This window comes from Dermacentor silvarum, chromosome 2 (genome assembly GCF_013339745.2).
Source record: "Dermacentor silvarum isolate Dsil-2018 chromosome 2, BIME_Dsil_1.4, whole genome shotgun sequence".
In the NCBI taxonomy this organism is placed as follows: Eukaryota; Metazoa; Arthropoda; class Arachnida; order Ixodida; family Ixodidae; genus Dermacentor; species Dermacentor silvarum.
Window position 1 is genome coordinate 139,560,602 of NC_051155.1, and position 22,059 is coordinate 139,582,660.

The following is a 22,059-nucleotide window of genomic DNA, read 5'->3' on the forward strand; positions in this document are numbered from 1 at the left end:
ACACTTATGACGTATTTTCGGTTTCCGCCAGCAAAAGTATGGTCCTTGAGATCCATATTTGCTATCTAAAGATGGTGTCTATGACGCGTTGCGGCCCTAAAATTGGTTTTGGCTCATAGATGTTCCGTATAAAGTCCAAGGGCGATAAAGCCGTCGCCGCGCGCCGTATGCGCGAGTGAAAGCGTGCCAGGGGAGCCGACGACCGCGTCTAAATCTCGCGCGCACGCGAAAGAAAAGCAGGGAGGAAGCGCGCCTTCTTTCGTTGCGTTCGAGGCACCGGCGAGGGATAGCGGGCAGCGCTTTGCTCTGGCATCAACTGCGTACTGCGCGGCCAGAGGCGTGCAGTCGCGCAGGCCGTATCTTGAATGCAATCTGCGTTGGGGGGCAGAGTCTACGCAGTGTAGGTGCATCGGCGGCTCGTCGCTTTGTGCGTGCTCTGTGTTCTCGGCGCTCAGACAACAGCACGAAGGTCACTTCGCTCACTTCTGCAGCGACGCTTAAATTCCTCACGCCAGCGTTTGACAGCGCGTATCCGCACTCATTGAGTGTGATGTGTTCATGTTTGCCTGTGGGCGCTGACACCATGCTTGTTAATATAGTTAATAAGTGAATATTTACAAGTTTTTACGGATGATAAAACTACTATTCTTACTTTGTATAGCTGTCTACTAATTTGCTATTGCAATCGATACTTCGGCTGTCAGGGGAAACTACTACTTTTTTTCACACGTAAGAATTAAAATAATATTGTGTGCAGTTCAACACTACTCCCATGTCTAAATTTTTCCTGTTTCCCGGGTCTTGCATTTCCCAGGTCTTACGGTTTTTTTAATGGTCCCGTGAAAAACGTTTCAGCGGGGTTCTACTGTATTACGAAATAAAGCGTCCAAAATAGAGTGATGAGCAGGCTTATGTTGAAAAGAGCGTTTGAGAGAAAATTGACTTTGCGATCCGCTTGCCAACATCATGTGCTGCGCACGACTGCAAAATTTGGCAGAAATGTTTACAGCAGCGTATGCTATAGCCTTTTGGGTGGTTCAGGACCCCTTTAGTTCGCCCCTGGTGATGGGACTGCATTACACAGATGTCCCATGTAGCATTGTGAGTGTTGCATGTCACATCTGGCATTACTCCTTTGTCATAGAAAATGTCTCCTTTTTACGTGTGAGAATTTCTAGCATCTGACCACTTGTGTACGAGAGGTCTCATGTAATAAAAAAGTTGTCTAATATAATCTTGCAGCACAGTCCATGTAATTATGAGATGAGTACAGTAGGATCTCATTTATACGATTCTGCATAATACATTTTTTGGGATAATACGTTTTTTTCTTTCTTATATTTGATTAAGTTCGGATGAAATACGATTTTCAGATGATACATTTTATTTTCCAGTTCCCGTGAAGATCGTTTTAACGAGATTACACTGTAGTTAGGAGCAGTTAGTTTGTCAGGGACCTTTTCGTTGCTGTACAGAAAACCCTGTTCTTATGTCAGTTGTCATATTATATGAAATATATTAAGTAAACGTTTTTTTTTTCCATGCAGGGTGCACGAGAAGGAAAGCCTGGGAAAATGTCTTGAGAAGCACCTAACCTTGGAAACATGTCGACCAGAGTTGAGAGGCCCACTGCAGCCCTACATAGCAGCTGGAATGCAGGGGGTCTCCCTCCTCCTGGCTGCTGAAGGAAAACCAGCTTCCGAAAAGTGGTGGGTCACACACTGTCATTCATGGTGCATCTACACTTTTGTTTGGGAGTGGATTATTCAGAATTGAGCAAAAGAAGAAAATAATGGCCTTAGTATTTATTCTCCAACATACAATCCGTCTCATTTTGGTGCGCCGTTTGACATAATCCTGAAACACTTGTGTGGCTCTTTGGAACTAAGCAGGTAAGATTTAGCACAATGTTAGCCATCTCATTTGTTTTTGTACAACAAGTGCGTAGTCACATAAAGTGGACGTTTTCAATAGGAATGAGTCCTTCAAAGCAGTGATGTCCAGCCTGTTGCAAAGTATTTCAGTTTCTTGCTGTAAAACTTTTGGTGTAGAGTATATATTTGCATGCAGTAATGTGCCAAATAATATCATCATGCAGGAAGACATGTTATTTTCAATGAAATAAATTTTTTACTAGTGAGTTGGAAGAAAAGGAACTGAGTGGCCCTATTTTTGAAAGCAAGGTCTTAGCTCACTGCACACAGGATTGGTGTATCTGGGATCATGTTATCTTGTAACCACTTCCAGAAAAACGGTCGATTAGGGGACTTGTCGATGTGGTATGAACATGAAAATGGTATCAAATGAATCCTTTTCACTTAGCAATAGTCAGCAACTATTACGGATATAATAAAAAATTAGTATAATTAGCCGTAAACTGGGTGGGATGCAAGTGCCTGTGTTGTTGCCTTCTGCCATGCCGCTGCCAAGTGCCATCTAACTGCCACGCCCTCTGCCAAATGGCACGAAGTGCCTGAGTTACGGATAGAGGAGAGGTGGGTCGGAGAAGCAGGGCGAGTGGAGAGCTGCTGGCTGTGCAAGTGTGTCGTCTGAGTCTTGTGCATGTGTTTTAAACGCCCAGGGCTATAGGCCGTATGCTACGGGCTATAGGCTCCATGCTTCGCGATAGCGTGAAAGAGCAACAAGAAGACTGAGGTGAGGGGTGCATTCCAGTGTCAACCGCTAAAAAAAAAGAACGGGCCAACCAAGTGTCGACGCTAAACAAGACAAAATCAACGTAATTGCGCGTGAAATACTATAAATAAGATATGAAATGAATGAATAATGAACATGAAAAAGACAGAATAGACAGATAGAATAGAATCAATCATTTGAGCTACCATTTACATTGACCTTGTCTTCTTTAGCGGTGACACTTGGTTAAACCCTTTCTTTTTGTTAAAGGGAAACTGAACAGGTTTCCAAAAAAATCGAGTTATAAGCACCATTTGATACTTTTGAACACCCTGAACACGAAAATCGATAAGAAATTTGACATGGTGCAGCCAAAAACGCGTTATTAGCAAAAAAACTCCTAGCTGCGGCTGGGCGGCGCGCGGCGCATCCGGCTCGCATCGATGACTGGTGGAGCGCACCGTGACGTCAATCCATGGGTCCACGAGAGCCCGCCGCAACGTGACAGCTTCTCACCAGGTACTGCGACTACCTTCCAGACGATTTCGCACAGTTCAGTTGCTGTTGTGGATAATTTTGATCACTTAGGGGTGATTGGCGTGACACCATACGCGTTTGAACCAGTGGCCCGACAACGAGAAACACCTACGCCAAGCGCGAGCGCGATCGCGAGCGCGGAAGTTGGAATGGCCGGAGCCCGCCGGATCCGAGGACCTAATTGCGACATTTGCCATTGCGGCATTTGTGCCAGACAAATATACGCCCCACAGAAGTGATTTTTTTTATTTTTTATTTTTTTTTGCAGTATAGCTGTGCTGTTTTGTGACCCACGGTGCTACAAGCAGCGTTCGACATTGCCTTAGCAGTCAGACTGCGATTGTATTATTTCATAGCGGGCGTCCTTATAACAGAATACGGAAAGAAATACTCGTTTTGTACACAGTAGAGAGACTCGTTTTGTACACAGTACATTCTACTGTTGCTGGTTTGCAAGTAATAAAGTGCGACTGCCGAATTGCTCTGAAGGTACACATCGCATGGAAATTATTGTATTTGCAATATAATTTAATTCAGTGTAGATATTACTTCCACAGATGCATTCTGCTGTGCTGTGACCGCAACAAACAATGCGTGCAATCATTGCTGTATTCTATATTGAAGCGAATACGGAGACGCACTGTCAGCACAGTGCATTTTGCAGTTACCAAGTTACTAAGATAACAATACAAGGTGCAGACGTGCCAGACAAATATACGCCGCACGGAAGTGAATTTTTCTTATTTTTGCAGTATAGCTGTGCTGTTTTGTGACCCACGGTGCTAGAAGCAGCGTTCGACGCCGCGACGGCGTGCTTGGGCTGCTTGCAATGTCGTGCGGGAATTTGACGAAAAACAAAAAAGTGTGCCACTGCACGTTGTTATGCATATCTCTGCGGTTTACTGTAGTTCTATTTTATGCTTTTTGGCCCTCGATTCCCGGTTGTGTTGCAACAATCAGAGGTAAAAGCCCACTCCTGTCGTTTCACGCTTTTGAACAATCCGCCGCTTTCCTTAAAGCAAGTGATGTAAGCACTCAGGCGTATGGGCAATTACGTATCCGATTGAAGCTTTATTTTAGGTGTCTTTTCTACGTGACGTCTATTTCTGTTGCGACAGGTGTTCCTGCATGCACTGCAGTGCGATGGAAATAGAAGAATGTTTGTGCTGCCAGGAAGTAAACGAAATTCCTCCAGGACAGAAAAAAACAGTGTATCACAGAAGGCTGCTCTCGGTGGCGGCAATTCATTTCGTTTATGAGCGAAGATCGATGGCACCACGCCTGGCCTTAGTCGAGCAGATTTCACCGGAATTCCCATTGCACGCATCAGCGATAAACTCTGATGGTAATCACTGTCCCAAAAAATGTTTTTAACAAAGAGTGGTTCTTGAAGGTTGAAATTAATTCGTTTCACCGCTGCGATCCACTGAGCAGCTTGTTTTTTCTGCCGTGGGAAATTGTGAAAGATGACGTCGTCTCGGCCGCCGTTGCAGCCGGAAATGCAGGGTGGAGATCTTGATCATTTGCGATAAAGGCCACGGATACAACCCGACTGACGCGCAAAACCTGCACACGCTTTCCGCGCGGGTGCCTGGGACCCCTATATTGACGTCATTTCCGCTAGCTTTCCCCTTCCGCCGCCGCCGCGGGCTGACTCCGTGAGCCGCTGTGGGCGGAGCATAGCTGCGATTTTAATTCTTAATTACGCCGCCGCTACTTGCATGATGGAAAAACAAAACTTCGTACCGGGGATTTCAAGTGTCTGCGCTTCAGAAAAACGTCACTTTTTAGAAATCTAAAACCTGTTCAGTTTCCCTTTAATAACTACGATATGAAGCCAAGGAAAGCATAGAAGTAATTTGTAGTTTTAATTGAAGTGTAGGAATGATAAGCTAAAGGGCTACAAGTTTTTTGTGTGCTGCTGCAAGGAAAACGTAGTAGACACTAAGTGAGGAGTATTTTAGAAGTAACATGAATATGGGGAACCCATCTATGTTTGTTTTTGGGACTTAATGTATAATTGCAGAACTCTTCCAAGAAACAACAGGAAAACCTATATTGTGCGAGAAATATTGTGGATAATGGAAGCACAGTCGGTGATCTGCACTTCGAATGGTAGTAACATACTGTATTTACTTGCATAATGAACGCACTTTTTCCCCCGAAAATATGCGCAAAGTCGCGGGGTGCGTTTGTTATGCGGGGTAAAATTTTTAGCGATTTTTATGCGCAAGCGTAAGTGGCCGCTAGTGAAATCAGCAATGGGATGTTTGAAGCCGCGAAGGATGCGAGCGCCGGAGGAGGAAGTTGCCTGGAGGTGGAGAATAGAATCGCGCGCAATCTCGCGCGCGTTGAGCGAAGTGGGGAAAGAGAAAAGATGCGTTGTGGAAGAGGAGGGTAGGCGGAGCTGCGCTAGGTCGACCTCCTCTGGCAGTTGCTGCAGGTACTGTGTGCGGAATGAACGTACCGGGTTCATTTCGTGATAACATTGGCAAATGGTAATATAGCGAGAAATCTAGCCCCAGTTGAAGCAGGACAGGGCTGCCAATTTGGTTCCTAACATCGCATACCCACAGCCACTGTATAGACCAGATTTTTTTATAATAAGCCTCATTGTCAAAGTGTCAGCCATGCCATTACTCTCGACTCCAGGTGCTGCCTTTTGGCAGGCACTGTGGGTGATGGGAGAAAATGCCTGTACTTGCGATGCGTGTTCGCTTGTTGTGGTATTTTTAGACCTGTTATGACCACACCTGCTGAGCCGTTGATGCATACACCAACAACCCGCGAAAGGGGACACGGCTCATGCTACAGCCCTGCAACATACACGGAGGCACATGAAGGCGCCAGACTGTTTTATTTTATCAGATGTTACCAAACAAGACCCACTCGCTGAAAGGCGATGAATGTGTTGGTGGAAAAAAACAGCAAAGTGCGCCTGACAGTATTACTTTGCTGTAGTATGGACGGTGGCGACGGGCGCCTTCCTTTCATCATTGGAAAGTCAAAGAAGCCGAGGTGCTTCCGACAGTTTGGGCCTGTTCGATACAGGCAGAATAAAAAAAAAGCCTAGATGACTCGGGCACTTTTCGGTGAGTGGCTGAAGGAGTTTGATGACGAGATGGTGGCAAAGAAGAGGGGTATCCTTTTTATCCTCGACAGCTGCTCTGCTCATTGACTGCAAGTTATTTTTTTGCCACCCAATGCCACCGCAAGGCTACAGCCCCTCGACATGGGTATAATTCAAAACTTAAAACTAATTACTGTCGCCGTGTTATCGAGAGGCTTCGCATTCTCATCCGTCAAAACAAGGTTCTCAAGATCGACTTGTGGATGGCGGTTCAGATGCTCAAAGCAGGATGGATGGATGTGACACGCGAAACTATGCAAAACTGTTTCAGAAAGGCTAGCTTTCTCAGTCCATCGGCTTCGCCAACATCAGTCGCAGACGCTGTCATTCGCGATCCCCGAGAATACGTAGGGCAAGCATGGGAGGACACCGTAGCAGCTAGACTTGTGAGTGATACAGACAACCTCGGTGACTTTCTTGCGGTTGACGATGCTGTGTGGGTAACCAAAGAGCTTGATGACAACACAATCATCCGTGAAGTGTGAGCAGAAGCCTGTCCTGAGGCACCATCCTCAGATGAGGACAGTGATGAAGACGTTATTGCGCCTGTGCCTATGAGTTCTGAAACGGCGAATGAGTACATTGCCGCTCTGAAGGACCTTGTAGTCTCTACGGGACTGCCAGAAGAGTATGTGGGCAATTTAGAAAACTTGGAAAAAGCCATCAAATCCTGTACTACTGGACGTAAACTAGCAGCTATCACCCAGTTCTTTGACTTGAGGTGAGGCACCTGAATGCTTCTTTTTTTTTTCTCTCTCTCTCTTTTTGTCAGTTCTTTTGTGCTTTGAAATTGTTACGAGTGGACAGATTTCGGTATACCACCTCGTGTGTTCATTGCAAAAATACAACTCATTTTATTGTGCACTCGTTGTTTCTTAAGATGTCGTTAAATTGAGGTATTATTCAGGTTCATTAGCAGCTCTAGATTGTATGCCATGGAAAAGAGTAATTAAGTGAATAATTTAGAATTTTCAGCGTATGCAAGAAATCGTAAAGGAACAACTGCTGCTCAAGTGTAGCTGTTGTTCTTCACGCAGCCTGAGTCGGTGTGAACGCGGTACTGCGCGCGGCGCAAAGGTTGGTGGTTATTAAACTGTTATCTAGAGATCGGGTTGCTTCACAGGGTGCGTACAGGTCCTTGACATCCTTGAAAACCCTTGAAATTGAAAAGTGCGTTTTCAAGGCCTTTGAAAGTCCTGGAATTTTTTTCCTTCCTTGAAAAACCTTGAATTTCGCGAGCAATGCACTCTGATACCGACATTGCGACCTCCTTTCTGTGGTAGATCGGCGTCGAACTCCCCATTTCAGAAACAATACGCGGCGCGAGCACACATGGTTCCGTTTTGCAGAACTGCACGGAACAAATAAAAGGGTTCACCGTGTCAAACCGCGAACGGAGCGAGAGACCCGTGCCGCACTTCGGTGCTGGCTCGGTTGGCAGTTTACGCTGCTTTCCTCACCCTATCGTTCGTTTCACTCCTCGCCCGTCGGTCTGCCTTGTGCCACTTTCACTCTTGCGCACGAGGTGAAGCTAGTGAAGCTAAAGAGAGCTATAGTAGAGCAACTTTACCACTTTTGCTCAGTGCCTTTGGGTGGAGGTTTGTTATATTATTTATGATAATATAAGTGCAATAACATTACCGTATTTTACGTTCTATAAGTCGCACCTTTGTATATAAGACGCACCTCCCTCAAAACGACAGTTTTTCCGAAAAAAATGAAAACAAAACGTGTAAAGCCGCACGGGTGTATAAGACGCACCTGTTCTTTTGGTAAACGATTAAAAAAAGTTAGTGACGTTTTGCTCTGTGAACGCGGGTCATGTGCAAGCGTATGGGTGCCATATATTTCCGCTCCAGGCGCATTTCTGCCGTCGTGGTTGCCGCGATGTTCCGTATAAAGTCCAAGGGCGATAACATTGACCCCACGTGCTGTATGCTGTGCGAGTGAAAGTGTGCGACAGTGAGCCGAAAAGCGCACAAGGGAGGAAAGCGGGAAGGCATAAGCCCGGGAGGGAGGGGGGGGGGCTGCCTGTACTCTCGGAGCAACTGCGTAGTTTGCGCAGTGGCACACACCGTATCTTGACAGCGATCTGCAGATGCGACGACATCGCGGTCGATCGACTCGCGGTCGACCTACTGCCACTTGCGTTGCTGCACCATCCTTCTCGCATGGCGCTCGGGCCCAAACTTGATCACGAGAACCCGGCACCTCGATAGCGCGCACAGAACCCGGAGCAATTAAGTCAACCAGAGTGCCATAACAGCGTGGCCATAACACTGGATCCGATTTTGTCGGCAGTTTTTCCGAAAAAAAAAAGCGCACATAGGTCGCACCATTCTATAAGACACGCCGACGAAAAATTAAGAAAAAAAAACGCGTCTTATACACCCGTACGTGGTATGCTGTATGTTTTGGAAATGTTTAATGAACCAACCCAGCTAATGCTGCAGAAGCCTGAGCAGCTGTTCTGAGTGCTCGTTGTGTTAACTTTTAAAGGCATGTTTTACAAAATTGCAGTATACATATCTATTTGTTATAATATAATGGATGTGTAGCAAGACTACACCGAATGTTTTGGAAATGTGCGGTAAACTTACCCAGTTAATACTGGAGAAGTCAAAGTAGCTGTTCGGAGCATTCATTGTGTTTTGTGAACTTTTTTCTTTTTGGTATTGTGAACTTGCAAAGTGATCACGGCTAGATATTATTAACATTATTGTGATATACATCTATTTCTTTTTATTTTAGTGCAATGATTCTATGCTGAATGCTTTGAATATTTTTGGTGAACTTTACCCAGCCTATACCGGAGAAATCTCAGCCGCTGCTGTAAGCGTTCATTTTGTGTTGTGATATTGAGAAGTTATCAAAGCTAGACATTTTCATTATAATTGTCATATACATTTATTTATTGTAAGTGCAATAAAACTGGTCATTTTTGGAAGTGTTATAAAGAAATCCTACTTTGGATTCCGCTTTGAGACCTTGAAAAACTTGTGACAGGTCCTGGAAAGTCCTGGAATATCCTTGAATTTTTGCCTTAGAAACCTGTACGAACCCTGGCTTCAACACTTCGTTTATGTAGTTGCTGATAACAAATCGTTATGACATTTGACCTTTTGAACATCATACTTTTCTGATTAAAGCGACACAGCTCTCGGCGCACTCAGCCTGGCGCGGCTGATATGTAGCTATAAAAGCCAGTACGGCAAGTTTGAAGATATTGAAGACGTCTTGAAAAATTTCTTTGGGCAATAGGTCTTGGGTCACTTAATGGGATTGCTCGGTGTTAGAGGATTGCGAGCTGAGGCATGAGCTAGTTCATTGCCCTCTATTCCCTTGTGACCTGGTACCCACTCCAAGAGAACCTGTAATGCAGGGTGTTTGTGCATGTTCCTGGTGTCAGTGTAGTATGGATATAACCCAGGAGTTCATTTTTTTAAAGGCAGTAATGCTCCCCGACTATCCAAACGAATTGTGATAATGTCAGTGTCATGTGTGTGTAGGCAAATGGCTTCTGTAATGGCCTGAATCTCTGCATCTTTAGCAGACGGTACTGCTTCGTGACTGCGAGTTGTCTGGCTTCTTGGTCCCAAAACTGAGAAGAGCTATGAGCTGCATCGATGTAGTATGTGCTGTGGTCAGGTGTGGCTAAGTAATCAGCGTGAGCTTGTCTGCCTTGTTGATTGTCCACATTCATTTTTTGGGGATGGGTAGGACCTTGATGTTCGGGATAGTGTCTAATGGTGGTGGAGCTTGCTGGATGTCGGGCAAATGTGAAGTCTGATACCCGAGGCTTCTCAGGATAGCACGACCTTGGGTAGACATTTGTTAGTTGATGGTGTTGAGCTTCTTTGTGTGCATTAGTTCTTCTAGCATGTTGTGTGTCGTGGTGACTTGTGGGCGGATGCCACCGGGCACATTCACCGCATTGCTGCGAGCGTGTATGCAATGTACAAACTGCGAAGTAGCTGTTTCTGGTATTATTTCAGTTTGATAACCTCCTGATAACATGAAATATCCAGTATGTATGTATATGATTCTTTCTATTATGCTCGTAAGGTTTCTTTGTAGCCGTCAGCAATAAAAAAAGCGCTGCTACTTACTTGTGAATGTGGTGAAATGGGCTATTTATAATGTTTTCGCTACTCAAGAATCTAAAAAAAAAAGTTAAGGAAAAAAAAAAATCACGTCCATCAGGAATCGAACCCACGCTGAAATTTCAGCATGGGAGGTGAAGACAGTACCAGTACACCGAAGTCTAACTCAAGATGGTGGCTTTCTGACGGGACGTTTTGACACGTTGGTAAAGCACATTTATTCAGTTTTCTTCACAACGCTATTGGCCAATAGCAGCTGCGTATGGGAATCTGCTATATTACAAAATGTGTCCAGAAAGGAGTTAGGAGCCAGGCGTATGTTGAAAAGAGAGCGTTTGAGAAAAAGGTGACTTCGTGCTCCGCTTGCGACTCCATGCGCTGCGCACGGCTGCAAAACTTGGCTGAGATGTTCACAGCAGCGTATGCTATCCGCTTACTATGTTTTTTCACCAAGCGGAAGGGGTGGTTCAGGACCCCTTTAAAGCATTTCTGCGTTTTACATGCATTTGAATAGGCGGCATCGGAGTTAGCTGCGAGCTAAAGCTTCCTCTTTAAGGTCACAGGACAGTATCTGTATACAGTAAAGGTAAGACGTCACACATTAAAAAAGAAATAGTTTAATAATTTGTTACGCGCGTTTGACATGACTAGTGTTGGTCTAGATACTTTCAATTATGTTTTCATCGCATCACAAAAAAGGGGGTACTTAAAGGGTTGTCTGTACCCTTCACATACTGCAACTCCAGAATGTGTGATAGCCAGAATCACCTGAGCGAGTGTTACCCATACAGACAAATTTGGTGATGCTGACGCGTGTGTATTAGTTACATTATCTTGTTCATCATCCAATTTATGCTTTTAGTACATGCCAATAGTACAGACGAAGTGCCAAATTTTTAGACAAAATTGTCTAAAAGCCCACGGTCAGCTGCTGATGTTCTTGTGTCAGAAATGTTACAGGCCATGCTTGTGTGACTGTGTTTTGTGTCTCAAATATGAATTTTGCTGAATACGATTGTTAAGAAAAATGGAATCTGAAACAAATATCATATTCACATATCCAAACTAATCCACTTTGTGGACAGCGCGTTTTGACATCTGCATTCGATGATTCTATTTATTTTAGCTATGGCTCTCTTTCATTGTGCTGCAACGTTGCATTTTGATCAAGTGATTGGTCATCAATGTTATAGGTAAGGTAGGAATTCATTGGCTGTGGTGGTCATGCTTGATTTGCCATTTGTTTCCTGTTTCAGCTATTACAACCTAGACTTGTCAGTGAGCCTGGAGCACTGCCTGAAAGGAAAAGTTGTTGTGGAATACCCAACTTTCACGGTCGTTCTCACTGAGGACTTGTCGCAGTTTAACCTCATCAGTCCAGGTTAGTGAGCTTGACTTTCATACTGAGTTGATGCAGTTCTGTTAGCGGCGGCTGTATGGCTCTCAAACAGTCAAGAAGCAGCCACACCAGCAGAAGTGAAAGTACGGGAGACAGCCTGAATGGCACAAACTTTCTTCATGGCCGGCATTTTTTTTTATATTGTGCAGGTGGGACCATGTCCTCAAAATCGCATAGGACACCATATGGCATCTGAAACTTTGACTGCCATTGCAGGGATGTTAGTAGGTTCGGTGACTAAATGAATTCTTCGTCCTTGGCTTGTCATGGCTATGATCCCTGTCAATGGCAATGTGACTTGCTCACGAAACTATATTTTGCACGCTTTTAATTTATATTCATTCTGAATACAGTCAAACCTGCATATATCGAACTCACACAAAAAAAAAACTTGAATTAGTTTGACATATCGTCTAATTTGATAGGGAACTTTTAAAGGATTGGCCAACATAAGTACACATACAATTTCTAACAGTGCTTTAGTGACGAAATGGACTCGTACTGGTGTGAAAAGGCTACTCTCGATCCCGATCGAGCCCAATCTGGATCTAAATTCTCGACCGCGACTGGCTCCTTCCCGTAGCTTGAGCAAAGGAGCCAGTTGCAATCAAAAAAATTTGATCCAGATAGTAACCGAAAGTATGTAATGTGACACGCATTACGTTTGGCTTACTGTAGCATGAAATAGTCCTGAATCTTCTTCTGCTTCAGTATTTTCGTCGCCTAGGCGAGCACATATTTTTCCACATTGTAGCTTCCACGTTCGCTTGGAAGCGCCGAAACAGGGCGAATGCAAGCTTCATGTTGGAGCGAGTGGCCATAGGATCCGAGTTATCACTGCTCCCGTCACCCGTGTCCTCATTGACGACGAATACTAAAAGCATAACATCTGGTAGGATATTTTAATATGCACACAAGCCTACAGTACAGTTAACACTTTCGTAAACACTGAAAATGTGCTCATTTTCAGTGCTTTTATGTTTTAACATTTTATTTCAAGATGTAGTAGTCGCAACATATACTGCAATACAGTAAAAGCTTGATGATACGATCACGGCTAATACGAATTTCTGGATGATACGAATTTTTCTGTGGTCCCGGCCGAGCCCCATTACTTTGCAACGTGCTAGAGAACGGTTGTTACGAATCGATTTTCGGCCTGCGTCGGGTGATACGAATAAACGCCGCCCCACTGACGGCCGCGAAAGAGAACAGCGCGCAGTCACGCGCTTTCTCCCGTTATCTTTTGGTGCGGACGCGGCGCCGGACAGCGCGGACTCCGCGACTGGGCGCGAAGAGTTTGAAGCGGTGGCGCTTTTGTACTTTTCCTCCTTTTCGGCGGCCGCCCATCGGACGGAGTGGCTGCTGTGCTTCGGGCCGCGTTCTTTGTGTTTGCGCCATTTTACCTAGTCGCAGCGAGCTATGTCTACCGAGATAGGATTGTCTACCGAGATAGAAGGACATTAGAGACTTTTTCTTCAAGAAGTAAATGCTTTTTACGTACATGTGCCTGAGTGAGTTCATCTCTCACTCTTTAATTTAGCTACAGTCGAATCTCGTTAATTCGAACACGCTTATTTCGAACATACCGCGCACCGACAATGCTCTTAGCAGCGCGCCAAATCACGCGGCGGCGCCTCCGACCGGCATTGCTCCGACACCGCCGTAGAGCAAAAGCTCAGGAGAGACCCCTCAATGCCGCGCGCGAAGGAACAGGGAAAAAAAAATAAAAAAGAACCCGCGGCGGAAATTTCACCCTCTCTCAAATTGCAAGGTCGCCGTTTCTGCATCGCGCCGGAACAAGCGTGTACGTGCCGACTAGAGTGTTCTAGACAACCGTATTCTAGCAAACACTAGTGCCGACGTCTCAGCCACGCGGATAAAGTGGCAGTGAACCCTTCTCTATTTTCTAGTCACATGTTGACCTTGCACTGCCGCAGCGCAGAGGGAAGCAGCGGCGGACGCGGAGTCGGGCCAACGAAACTGCTCACGCCCGCAAACGCTCGCTTCCCGATAACGGCAGAAAACGAAACTTCAGGGAGCGGCTAAAATAAGCTGGCGCCAGCACGGCGGCGGGTGCGCACGGAGTCGAAGGTGAGAGTGCTACGAGGGAGTTGAGAGGGAGGGCGAGGGGAGCCACCGAAGCGGCGGAGTTGACGCGGCCAAATCCACTTCCAAGCCGCCCTCCTCCCTCAACTACGACGGTCTCCGCGCGCACCCATGTGCCGGCGCCGCCCGCTCCCTGAAGCTTCGCTTTCTGCCGTTATCGGGAAGCGACCGTTAGCCGGCGTGGGCAGTTTCGTGGCCCGCGCTTGCTATGCGCTTGCGCGCCGCGATATTTCACGACTCGCACCGTTCGTGCATCGTGCTATGGTGCACGAATCCTTCAAAAATACGTCCCTTTAATTCGAACAAATTTCCGGGCCCCTTCGAGTTCGAATTATCGAGATTCGACTGTAGTTTTAATTGTGTTTCGATGATACGAATTTCGGCTAATACGAATATTTTTCGTGACCCCGTGAGATTCGTATCATCGAGCTTTCACTGTACATAAAATTATAGCCTGCTCACTGGTGTTTCGAGTAGATGTATAGTAGTAATAATTGCTCAGACAATTTTTAAGAATTATGATTTGAAACTTCAAAGAAGCACCACACGGAACACGAATGAAAGTAATAATTCACTATTTTTGAATTAAATACCGAGAAAGAAATCTGCAATACAGTCTACTTCCGTTAATTCGAACCTGACGGTACCGGCGAAATTGGTCAAATTATCTCCCGGGTCGAATTAAATGTAGAAAAAAACGCCAAAACATCGCAGAAAAAATGGCAAAACACACAGCTGATTCACTTGGCAGTATTTGCACTATTCTAACATGCTCCCTAATCGGACTCGGGCCCACTTTCTATGTGTCCAAAGTAGAAAAATAACGTAGGGATGACATTAAAGCTCCTAAACAAAGTAGAAATCTAACACATGCACAATTTTTTAGCAAGAAAAATTGTTACACAGAGGCGGCTGAATTCCTAAAGTCAGCTCCGCTGCACTGCCTCTGTGTTATGTGGTAAAGCATACAACCTTTGCAAAGGCGGTTTTGGTTTCGTGCCCGATTGCACCCCGTAGGCAATTTTTGGCCCAGTTTGCCTTAAAAAAGAAAAAAAGGTGTGTGTTAGAATTGGGTAAATACTGTAATGAGACATTGTGAGCTATGGTTATCGCTTGAAAATCTTCCTAGGGTGGGCCAAAAATATTGTCACGGTAATAACAGCACAGACAACAACCGGTCACACAGCAGAACAGCTCCGATCGAGCAGAACGTCTTCTTCGTCGTCTTTGTCTCTCCCGCCCGAATCCTTCACGGCGCGCAAAATAAAGCGCAAGCAAACTACAACTGCACAACACACGGAAATGTACTGAATTGACGTGCCATTATTCCCCCCCTGGAAAAGCATTGTCTCGATGCCTTTGAAGTAGGGAGGTAGGTGGTCAGCGTGCGTAATATGGCTTCGTCCTAGCCACGTGGACGATGTCCGGTTGTGGTGTACGGCGGGAGCTTCGCGTGGTGCTCTCTGGAACAACTGTGTAGTTGACGTCGTTGAGGCGTTGAAGAACCCGGTAAGGCCCGAAATAACGCCGGAGAAGTTTCTCCGACCTCCCGCGCTGGCGGACGGGACTCCAGATCCATACTTTGTCTCCGGGGTGGTAGGTAACTTCTCTGTGTCGGAGGTTGTACCTGTGAGCATCGTAGTGTTGCTGAGAGCGAATGCGCAGGCGAGCTAGCTGACGAGCTTCCTCGGCACACTGAGCATAGTGGGCAGCATTCACTGTGGTAGATGCGAAGGTGTCGGGCAGGAGCATTACGTCTAACATTGTGGTAACCTCGCGGCCGTGAAGCAAGCGGAAAGGAGTAAATCCTGTGGTTTCTTGAACGGCGGTATTATAGGCGAAGGTTACGAAAGGAAGGACGCTGTCCCGGTTCTTGTGATCCACGTCGACAAAGCATGTCAGCGATGGTCTTGTTGAGCCGTTCGGTTAGGCCGTTCGTCTGTGGATGGTAACCTGTTGCCCGACGATGAACAGTGCCGCTGAGGGTCATCACTTCATCCAGGAGTTGGGCTGTGAAAGCGGTCCCTCTGTCGGTAATAACCACTGCTGGTGCGCCATGGCGGAGGACGATATCATGCATGAAGAAATTGGCGACGTCGTTAGCAGTAGCTAGTTGAAGTGGTCTTGTTTCACAGTAACGAGTGAGATAATCTGTCGCAACTATTATCCATCGGTTCCCAGCCGAAGATTTAGGAAATGGTCCAAGCAAGTCCATTCCGACTTGTTGAAAGGGTGCCCGAGGTGGTTCGACAGGTTGTAACAAGCCAGCTGGTTTTATAGGCGGCGTCTTGCGCCGCTGGCAGTCTCGGCAAGTCTTCACGTATTGCTTAACGGTGCGGGACAGTTTAGGCCAGTAGTACTTGTGGCGGATACGCCCGCGAGTACGCGTGAACCCCAAATGGCCAGAGGACGGTTCGTTGTGACAAGCATGCAGGATCTCTTCTCGCATCGCAGATGGTACCACCAGAAGATCGGCTTGAGAGCTGGAGTCAAAGCTTTGCTTGTACAAGACGTTGTTGCGGAGAAAGAACGATGAAATTATGCGTCGGAATGGACGTGGTGGCTGTGTAAGTTGGCCCTCAAGGTAGTCGATGAGCGGGCGAAGCTCCAGGTCATCACGCTGTTGCTGAGCCAAGTCAGACGCTGTGACGGCGCAGAGGAAACTGTCGTCTTCAGCTAGCTCAGGCGAAGTCGTTTCTACAGGAGCGCGGGACAGACAGTCGGCATCTGTGTGCTTGCGTCCCGACTTATAGACAACCGTAACGTCGAACTCCTGAAGGCGAAGACTCCATCGAGCAAGGCGGCCTGAGGGGTCTTTGAGACCGGCAAGCCAACACAACGAATGGTGGTCACTGACTACTTTAAAAGGTCTTCCGTACAAATATGGTCGGAACTTGGATATCGCCCACACAACAGCTAGACATTCTTTTTCTGTAGTCGAGTAGTTCGATTCGGCCGATGACAAGGCACGACTAGCGTAGGCGATCACTCTTTCTATACCTTCTTGCCGCTGCACAAAGACGGCGCCGAGACCCACATTGCTCGCGTCTGTGTGTACTTCAGTGTCGGCGTCTTCGTCGAAGTGACCTAGGATTGGAGGAGTTTGAAGTCGTTGTTGTAGGTCACAAAAAGCGCGATGTTGCTCGGGGTTCCAAACGAAAGCGACATTGTCTCTTGTGAGGTAATGCAAGGGCTCAGCTATTTTCAAAAAATTTGGTACGAAGCGACGGTAATACGCGCAAAGTCCCAAAAAACGGCAGACCTCGCGTTTGTTCGTAGGCGTTGGGAAGGCTGCAACAGCTCGCGTTTTTTCAGGATCCGGGCGAATTCCATCGCAGCTTATGACATGACCAAGGAATTTCAGTTCCTCGTAACCGAAGTGGCATTTTTCGGGCTTGAGTGACAGGCCTGCAGTTCGGAGCGCATCAAGCACTGCACGAAGACGCTGAAGATGCTGCTCGAAAGTCTCCGAAAAAACGACGTCGTCCAAATAAACAAGACACGTTTGCTTGTTAAGCCCGGATAAAACAGTGTCCATCATTCTTTGAAAAGTCGCAGGAGCAGAGCACAGACCAAAAGGAAGAACCTTGAATTCAAAGAGTCCGTCAGGAGTAATAAATGCGGTCATTTCCCGGTCATGGTCATCGACCTCTATTTGCCAATAACCACTACGCAGATCCATGGATGAAAAATATCTGGAGTGTCGAAGTCGGTCCAGCGAGTCGTCGATGCGAGGTAGCGGATAGACGTCTTTCTTTGTAACGTTGTTGAGTTTGCGATAATCAACGCAGAAACGCAGTGTGCCGTCTTTCTTTTTAACTAGCCCCACTGGTAACGCCCATGGACTTGTAGATGGCTGAATGATGTCGTCAGAAAGCATTTGCTTGACTTGTTCACAAATGGCGTCTTGTTCTCTTCGAGACACACGGTAGGCATGCTGTCGGATGGGTCTTTCGGCGGGTTCGGTTATAATTCTGTGCTTCGCAACGGGTGTCTGCTTGATTTTTGACGTCGTGGCAAAACAGTCGCTAAAGGAAAGCAATAGAGAGCGAAGACTATCTTGTTGTTGAGCCAATAGTTTAGAATTCACATCGAGTTGAATTGTAAACTGCTTCTCATCGTGTTGGACGGAGGAAAGTTCTGCGAGTGATAGGCTGGTTCTCGCGTCGCCGATTTCTTCGAAGTAAGCGACAACAGCGTGCCTCGTGAAGTGCTGGTATTCGCGACTGAAGTTTGTGATTAGGATTTCAGCAGTCTGTTTGGTCAGTTCGAGGAGGCCGCGGGCGACGCATACTTGACGAGAGAAGAGGATGGACACATTGGTTTCAACAACTCCAAGGGCATTTCGGTCCTTGTCGCTCACTACGGTAACCAGTACACTGGAACGAGGTGGTATGGTCACGGAATCATCAGAGACACGCTAAGCTATCTTGTGCAATTTGCATTCGTGCGAGATTGCGTTACGAGAAAATGTTACCAACAGCTCTCGAAGATTTATAATGGCCCCATATTCTCTAAGAAAGTCCATTCCTAAGATGAGCTGCCTGGAGCATTCCCGCAGTATGACGAAGGATCCAATGAAGGCAGAGCCGCAGATATGCACTCGGGCAGTGCACCTTCCAACCGGCGTCACGAGATGACCACCCGCAGTACGGAGTTGGGGACCATTCTATGGTGTGGTCACCTTTCGGAGAGTAGCCACCAATTCACCACTCATAATGGAGTAGTCGGCGCCGGTATCAACGAGGGCGGTGACCTGGTAATTGTCGACGGTTACTGTAATATCGGCGGAAAGTACTGCGTCATCAGAACATGGTGTGGCGGATAAATCGTCGTCGTGAACTTTTCGTGTCGGAGGATGTTTGTCAGGACGATCAGCAGCGGCCCCACCCCCGGAGGTCGCTGTCCTCAGTTTTCCTGGCGTGGGTGTGGACTTGGGGACCTGTTGCGAACATCAGAAAACGTAGAGTAACGGCTAGGCGAGATGATGCGCCGAGGAGATGGTGAACGTGATTGGCGTCTTTGTGCGGGAGAACATGGCTGTTGAGAGGCCAGGAACTGCTCAATCTCGCGTGGGCGCTCACCATTACTTGGTCGACGCGCGTTAGGGTGAAATCCCTGAAGGCCCATCCTCCGATAAGGGCACTGACGATACAGATGGTCCGCTTCGCCGCAGTGGTAGCAAAGTGGCCGATTATCCGAGGTGCGCCACACGTTTGATTTCCGTGTGATATCTCGCGGGCCTACGTACTCATACGAGTTTACATTTGTAGTGGGAAATTGACGTGGCGGCAGAGCTGAAACAGGGGAAGGCAAACGTCGTACCGTAGATGGTTGAGGGCCCCGTAAGGCTTCGGCATATGTCAGGACTGGAGCTTCGGCTCGCGTTGGTGCCAATGGTTGGGTCACGGTCCTGATTTCGTCACGAATGATGTCACCAAGCGCAGTAACAGTCGGCTGACAAGCAGTTTTGCGAACTTCCTCAAGCTCTTCGCGCACAACGCTTCGCACAAGCTCTGGGAGTGCTGCTAAATTGTGTCCGCAGGTGAAACATGGCACGGCGGCGACGGTGCTTTGGCGATCGTACTGTTGGGATCGTTGCTGCAGCGCTCGCTCCATTGTCGTCACTTCAGTTATGAACTCGGCGACGGTAGCTGGAGGGTTGCGCATGAGCCCAGCGAAGAGTTGTTCTTTCACCCCTCGCCTTAAGAGGCGAACTTTCTTTGTCTCGGCCATACCTGGATCAGCACGTCGGAACAAGCGGGACATGTCCTCGACAAACATGGCCACGCTTTCATTTGGCTTCTGAAACCGACTCTGCAGAGCCTGTTCGGCCTTTTCTTTCCTTTCGAGGCTGCTGTACGTCTCGCGAAGCTGTCGTCGGAAATCTTGCCAGCTAGTGATGGAGCCCTCATGATTCTCGAACCATGTGCGAGCGTAGTCTTCAAGGGCAAAGTAAACGTAGCGCAGTTTCTTATAGTCGTCCCATTCATTGACTGCAGCGACTCGGTCGAAGTGCTCAAGCCAATCCTCCACGTCCTCGAACACGTCACCATGAAATGACTTCGGAACGTGCGCTGGATTGATGACACTCGGGGTAGAAGTGGATTGGACTGTGTCGCTCTCTTGCGTTTGACTCGTACTTGCCCCTGTGGTTGACATTCTTACTGGGCTCAATGGGCCGTATTCAGGAAATAGTCCTTGCAAGCGGCGGCTGTGGCGAAGTGCCCGGTTTTCCTCCGGAATCGCAGGAATGGTGGTAGGGACTTGAAGCGTCGGGAGGTCAAATTAGGGCATAGGATGATACCCAGCATGTCCACCAATTTGTCACGGTAATAACAGCACAGACAACAACCGGTCACACAGCAGAACAGCTCCGATCGAGCAGAACGTCTTCTTCGTCGTCTTCGTCTCTCCCGCCCGAATCCTTCGCGGCGCGCAAAATAAAGCGCAAGCAAACTACAACTGCACAACACACGGAAATGTACTGAATTGACGTGTCAATATGCGTTTTCGACGAGAGATGACGTGTTCAGCGCATTAACTGTCCCTTGAGCTCCGCCAAGACATACACTGCCACTAAGGGGTCACTAGGGGTCAGGCACGTGCATGCTGACTGGTAAAGTTCTAATCATCAGGTGAAGGACAATTTTAGGATCGAAATAACGAAAGTTTGGGCCTGTAGAAACGCATGGGCGCTGACCAGACCTTCCGTGAGGATCGAATTAACCGAAATATTGAATTAAACGGAGTTGGAATAATGGAAATTTATTGTATATAAAATATTCACCTGGTTCCTAGTTCCCAACTTTTTTAAGTCATATCAGGCAAAAAAAAAATTGTGAAGATTTGTTAGCATCAATACTAACTAGCCTTAGTGATGCCCATGCTATGCGGTAAAGCAGTGTGAAAACGGGTAAGTTTCTATTGTGCAGGGAGCATTTGTTTTTAATCATTGCAGCAAGCACCTGGTTTGTTTTTTACTGCATTCCTTAAGCTTGCAAAGCAATGGTTGTCAGGTCAGGGAGTATGCAGAAGCCTCCTCATACTTGATTATTGCGTTCGATTAGCTTTATGTGTGCAAGCAAGGTGGTATAGGGTGTGTTAAGTGGTGCTGGCAATTTCACATGCTTTGTTCAGTTCCTGTACAGTGCTGAACACTAATGTGGAGTGTTGTGCAATATTATACAGTAATGAATAAGGGCACTTGCACAGGCGGTGTTCAAAATATAAGAGATTAGACAGCTACTCAAGCTTCGGTTGAAAGTCGGTCTGAAATCGACTGCTTGCTGTTGTGTGAGTGAAAAATTTAAAGAACTTGAAGTGAAAATGGCTTTCTTGAATACTGTGCAACTGATTTGTTGAGAAAGTATGCTTAAAATGGCCATGCAGAAGTCAAATGCTGGTGATTGTTACTTGTTTTAAATCGTAAAACTAGCCTGAGGAAACTAATTCTAGAACAGCTTTGGGGAAAATCCAACTTTCACAGTTTTACATCATTCCACCACCTCTAAATCCTGAAAAAGAAAACCCTGAGATGAGGGGACGTACATATTGTGAATTGATGTATTGCTGCAGTTGCTTTGTAGTATAACACCTCTCTCTCTTTTTCAGAGCCATCAGGAAGTCATGGGGGCACAAGTCTGCCAGCCTTCTTCAATACAGATGGTTTGGCTGGGTGTGAGAATGAATGAAAGAGTGCAAATTGGTACAAAAATATGAAGCAGTTTTTTTTTCCTGCTAAAGAGCTTTGTAAAAATGTATAATAAAGCCCAAGGCAAACGTGCCCCCTAAAGGAAGCATGTGACCTGGTTTCTTTCTCCATCCATCCTAATTCCTTGCTTCAATGTATCTGCGTTTGCTTCCTTGTCCCGAAACTCCCCCCTGTTTGAGGAGCGTTTTGTGGGTCATGTGTGAGTGAGCCTCATGTCTGTGGTTCTTCTTGGCGGTGGCGCATGCCCACACGCACAAAAAAAGGGGGGAGGGGATGGTGCTGACAAGGAAGTGCATTTGGAAGAGGTCAGCAAGATCCTTATTCCAGCCTTAAGAGTGGTCCTTCGTGCCATCCTGCACCAAAACTGCATTTTAGCAGATAATTGCACAGACTATGCCAAAGGAAACATAATAACAACCTCATAGATAGTCTA

The 22,059-nt window shown here is 46.8% G+C and overlaps 1 protein-coding gene across 1 annotated transcript in view; it reads left to right on the forward strand.

The window, feature by feature from the left end:
• LOC119441846 (box C/D snoRNA protein 1) overlaps positions 1 to 21,690 on the forward strand; it is a 34,787-nt gene extending 13,097 nt beyond the window's left edge. The window contains exons 5-7 of the mRNA XM_037706481.2: positions 1,548 to 1,709; positions 11,661 to 11,785; positions 21,527 to 21,690. Of these exons, the coding sequence (XP_037562409.1) occupies positions 1,548 to 1,709; positions 11,661 to 11,785; positions 21,527 to 21,606 (367 nt within the window). The 3' untranslated portion in view covers positions 21,607 to 21,690. The remainder of the gene's footprint in view (positions 1 to 1,547; positions 1,710 to 11,660; positions 11,786 to 21,526) is intronic.
• The last annotated feature ends 369 nt before the right edge of the window (positions 21,691 to 22,059 follow it).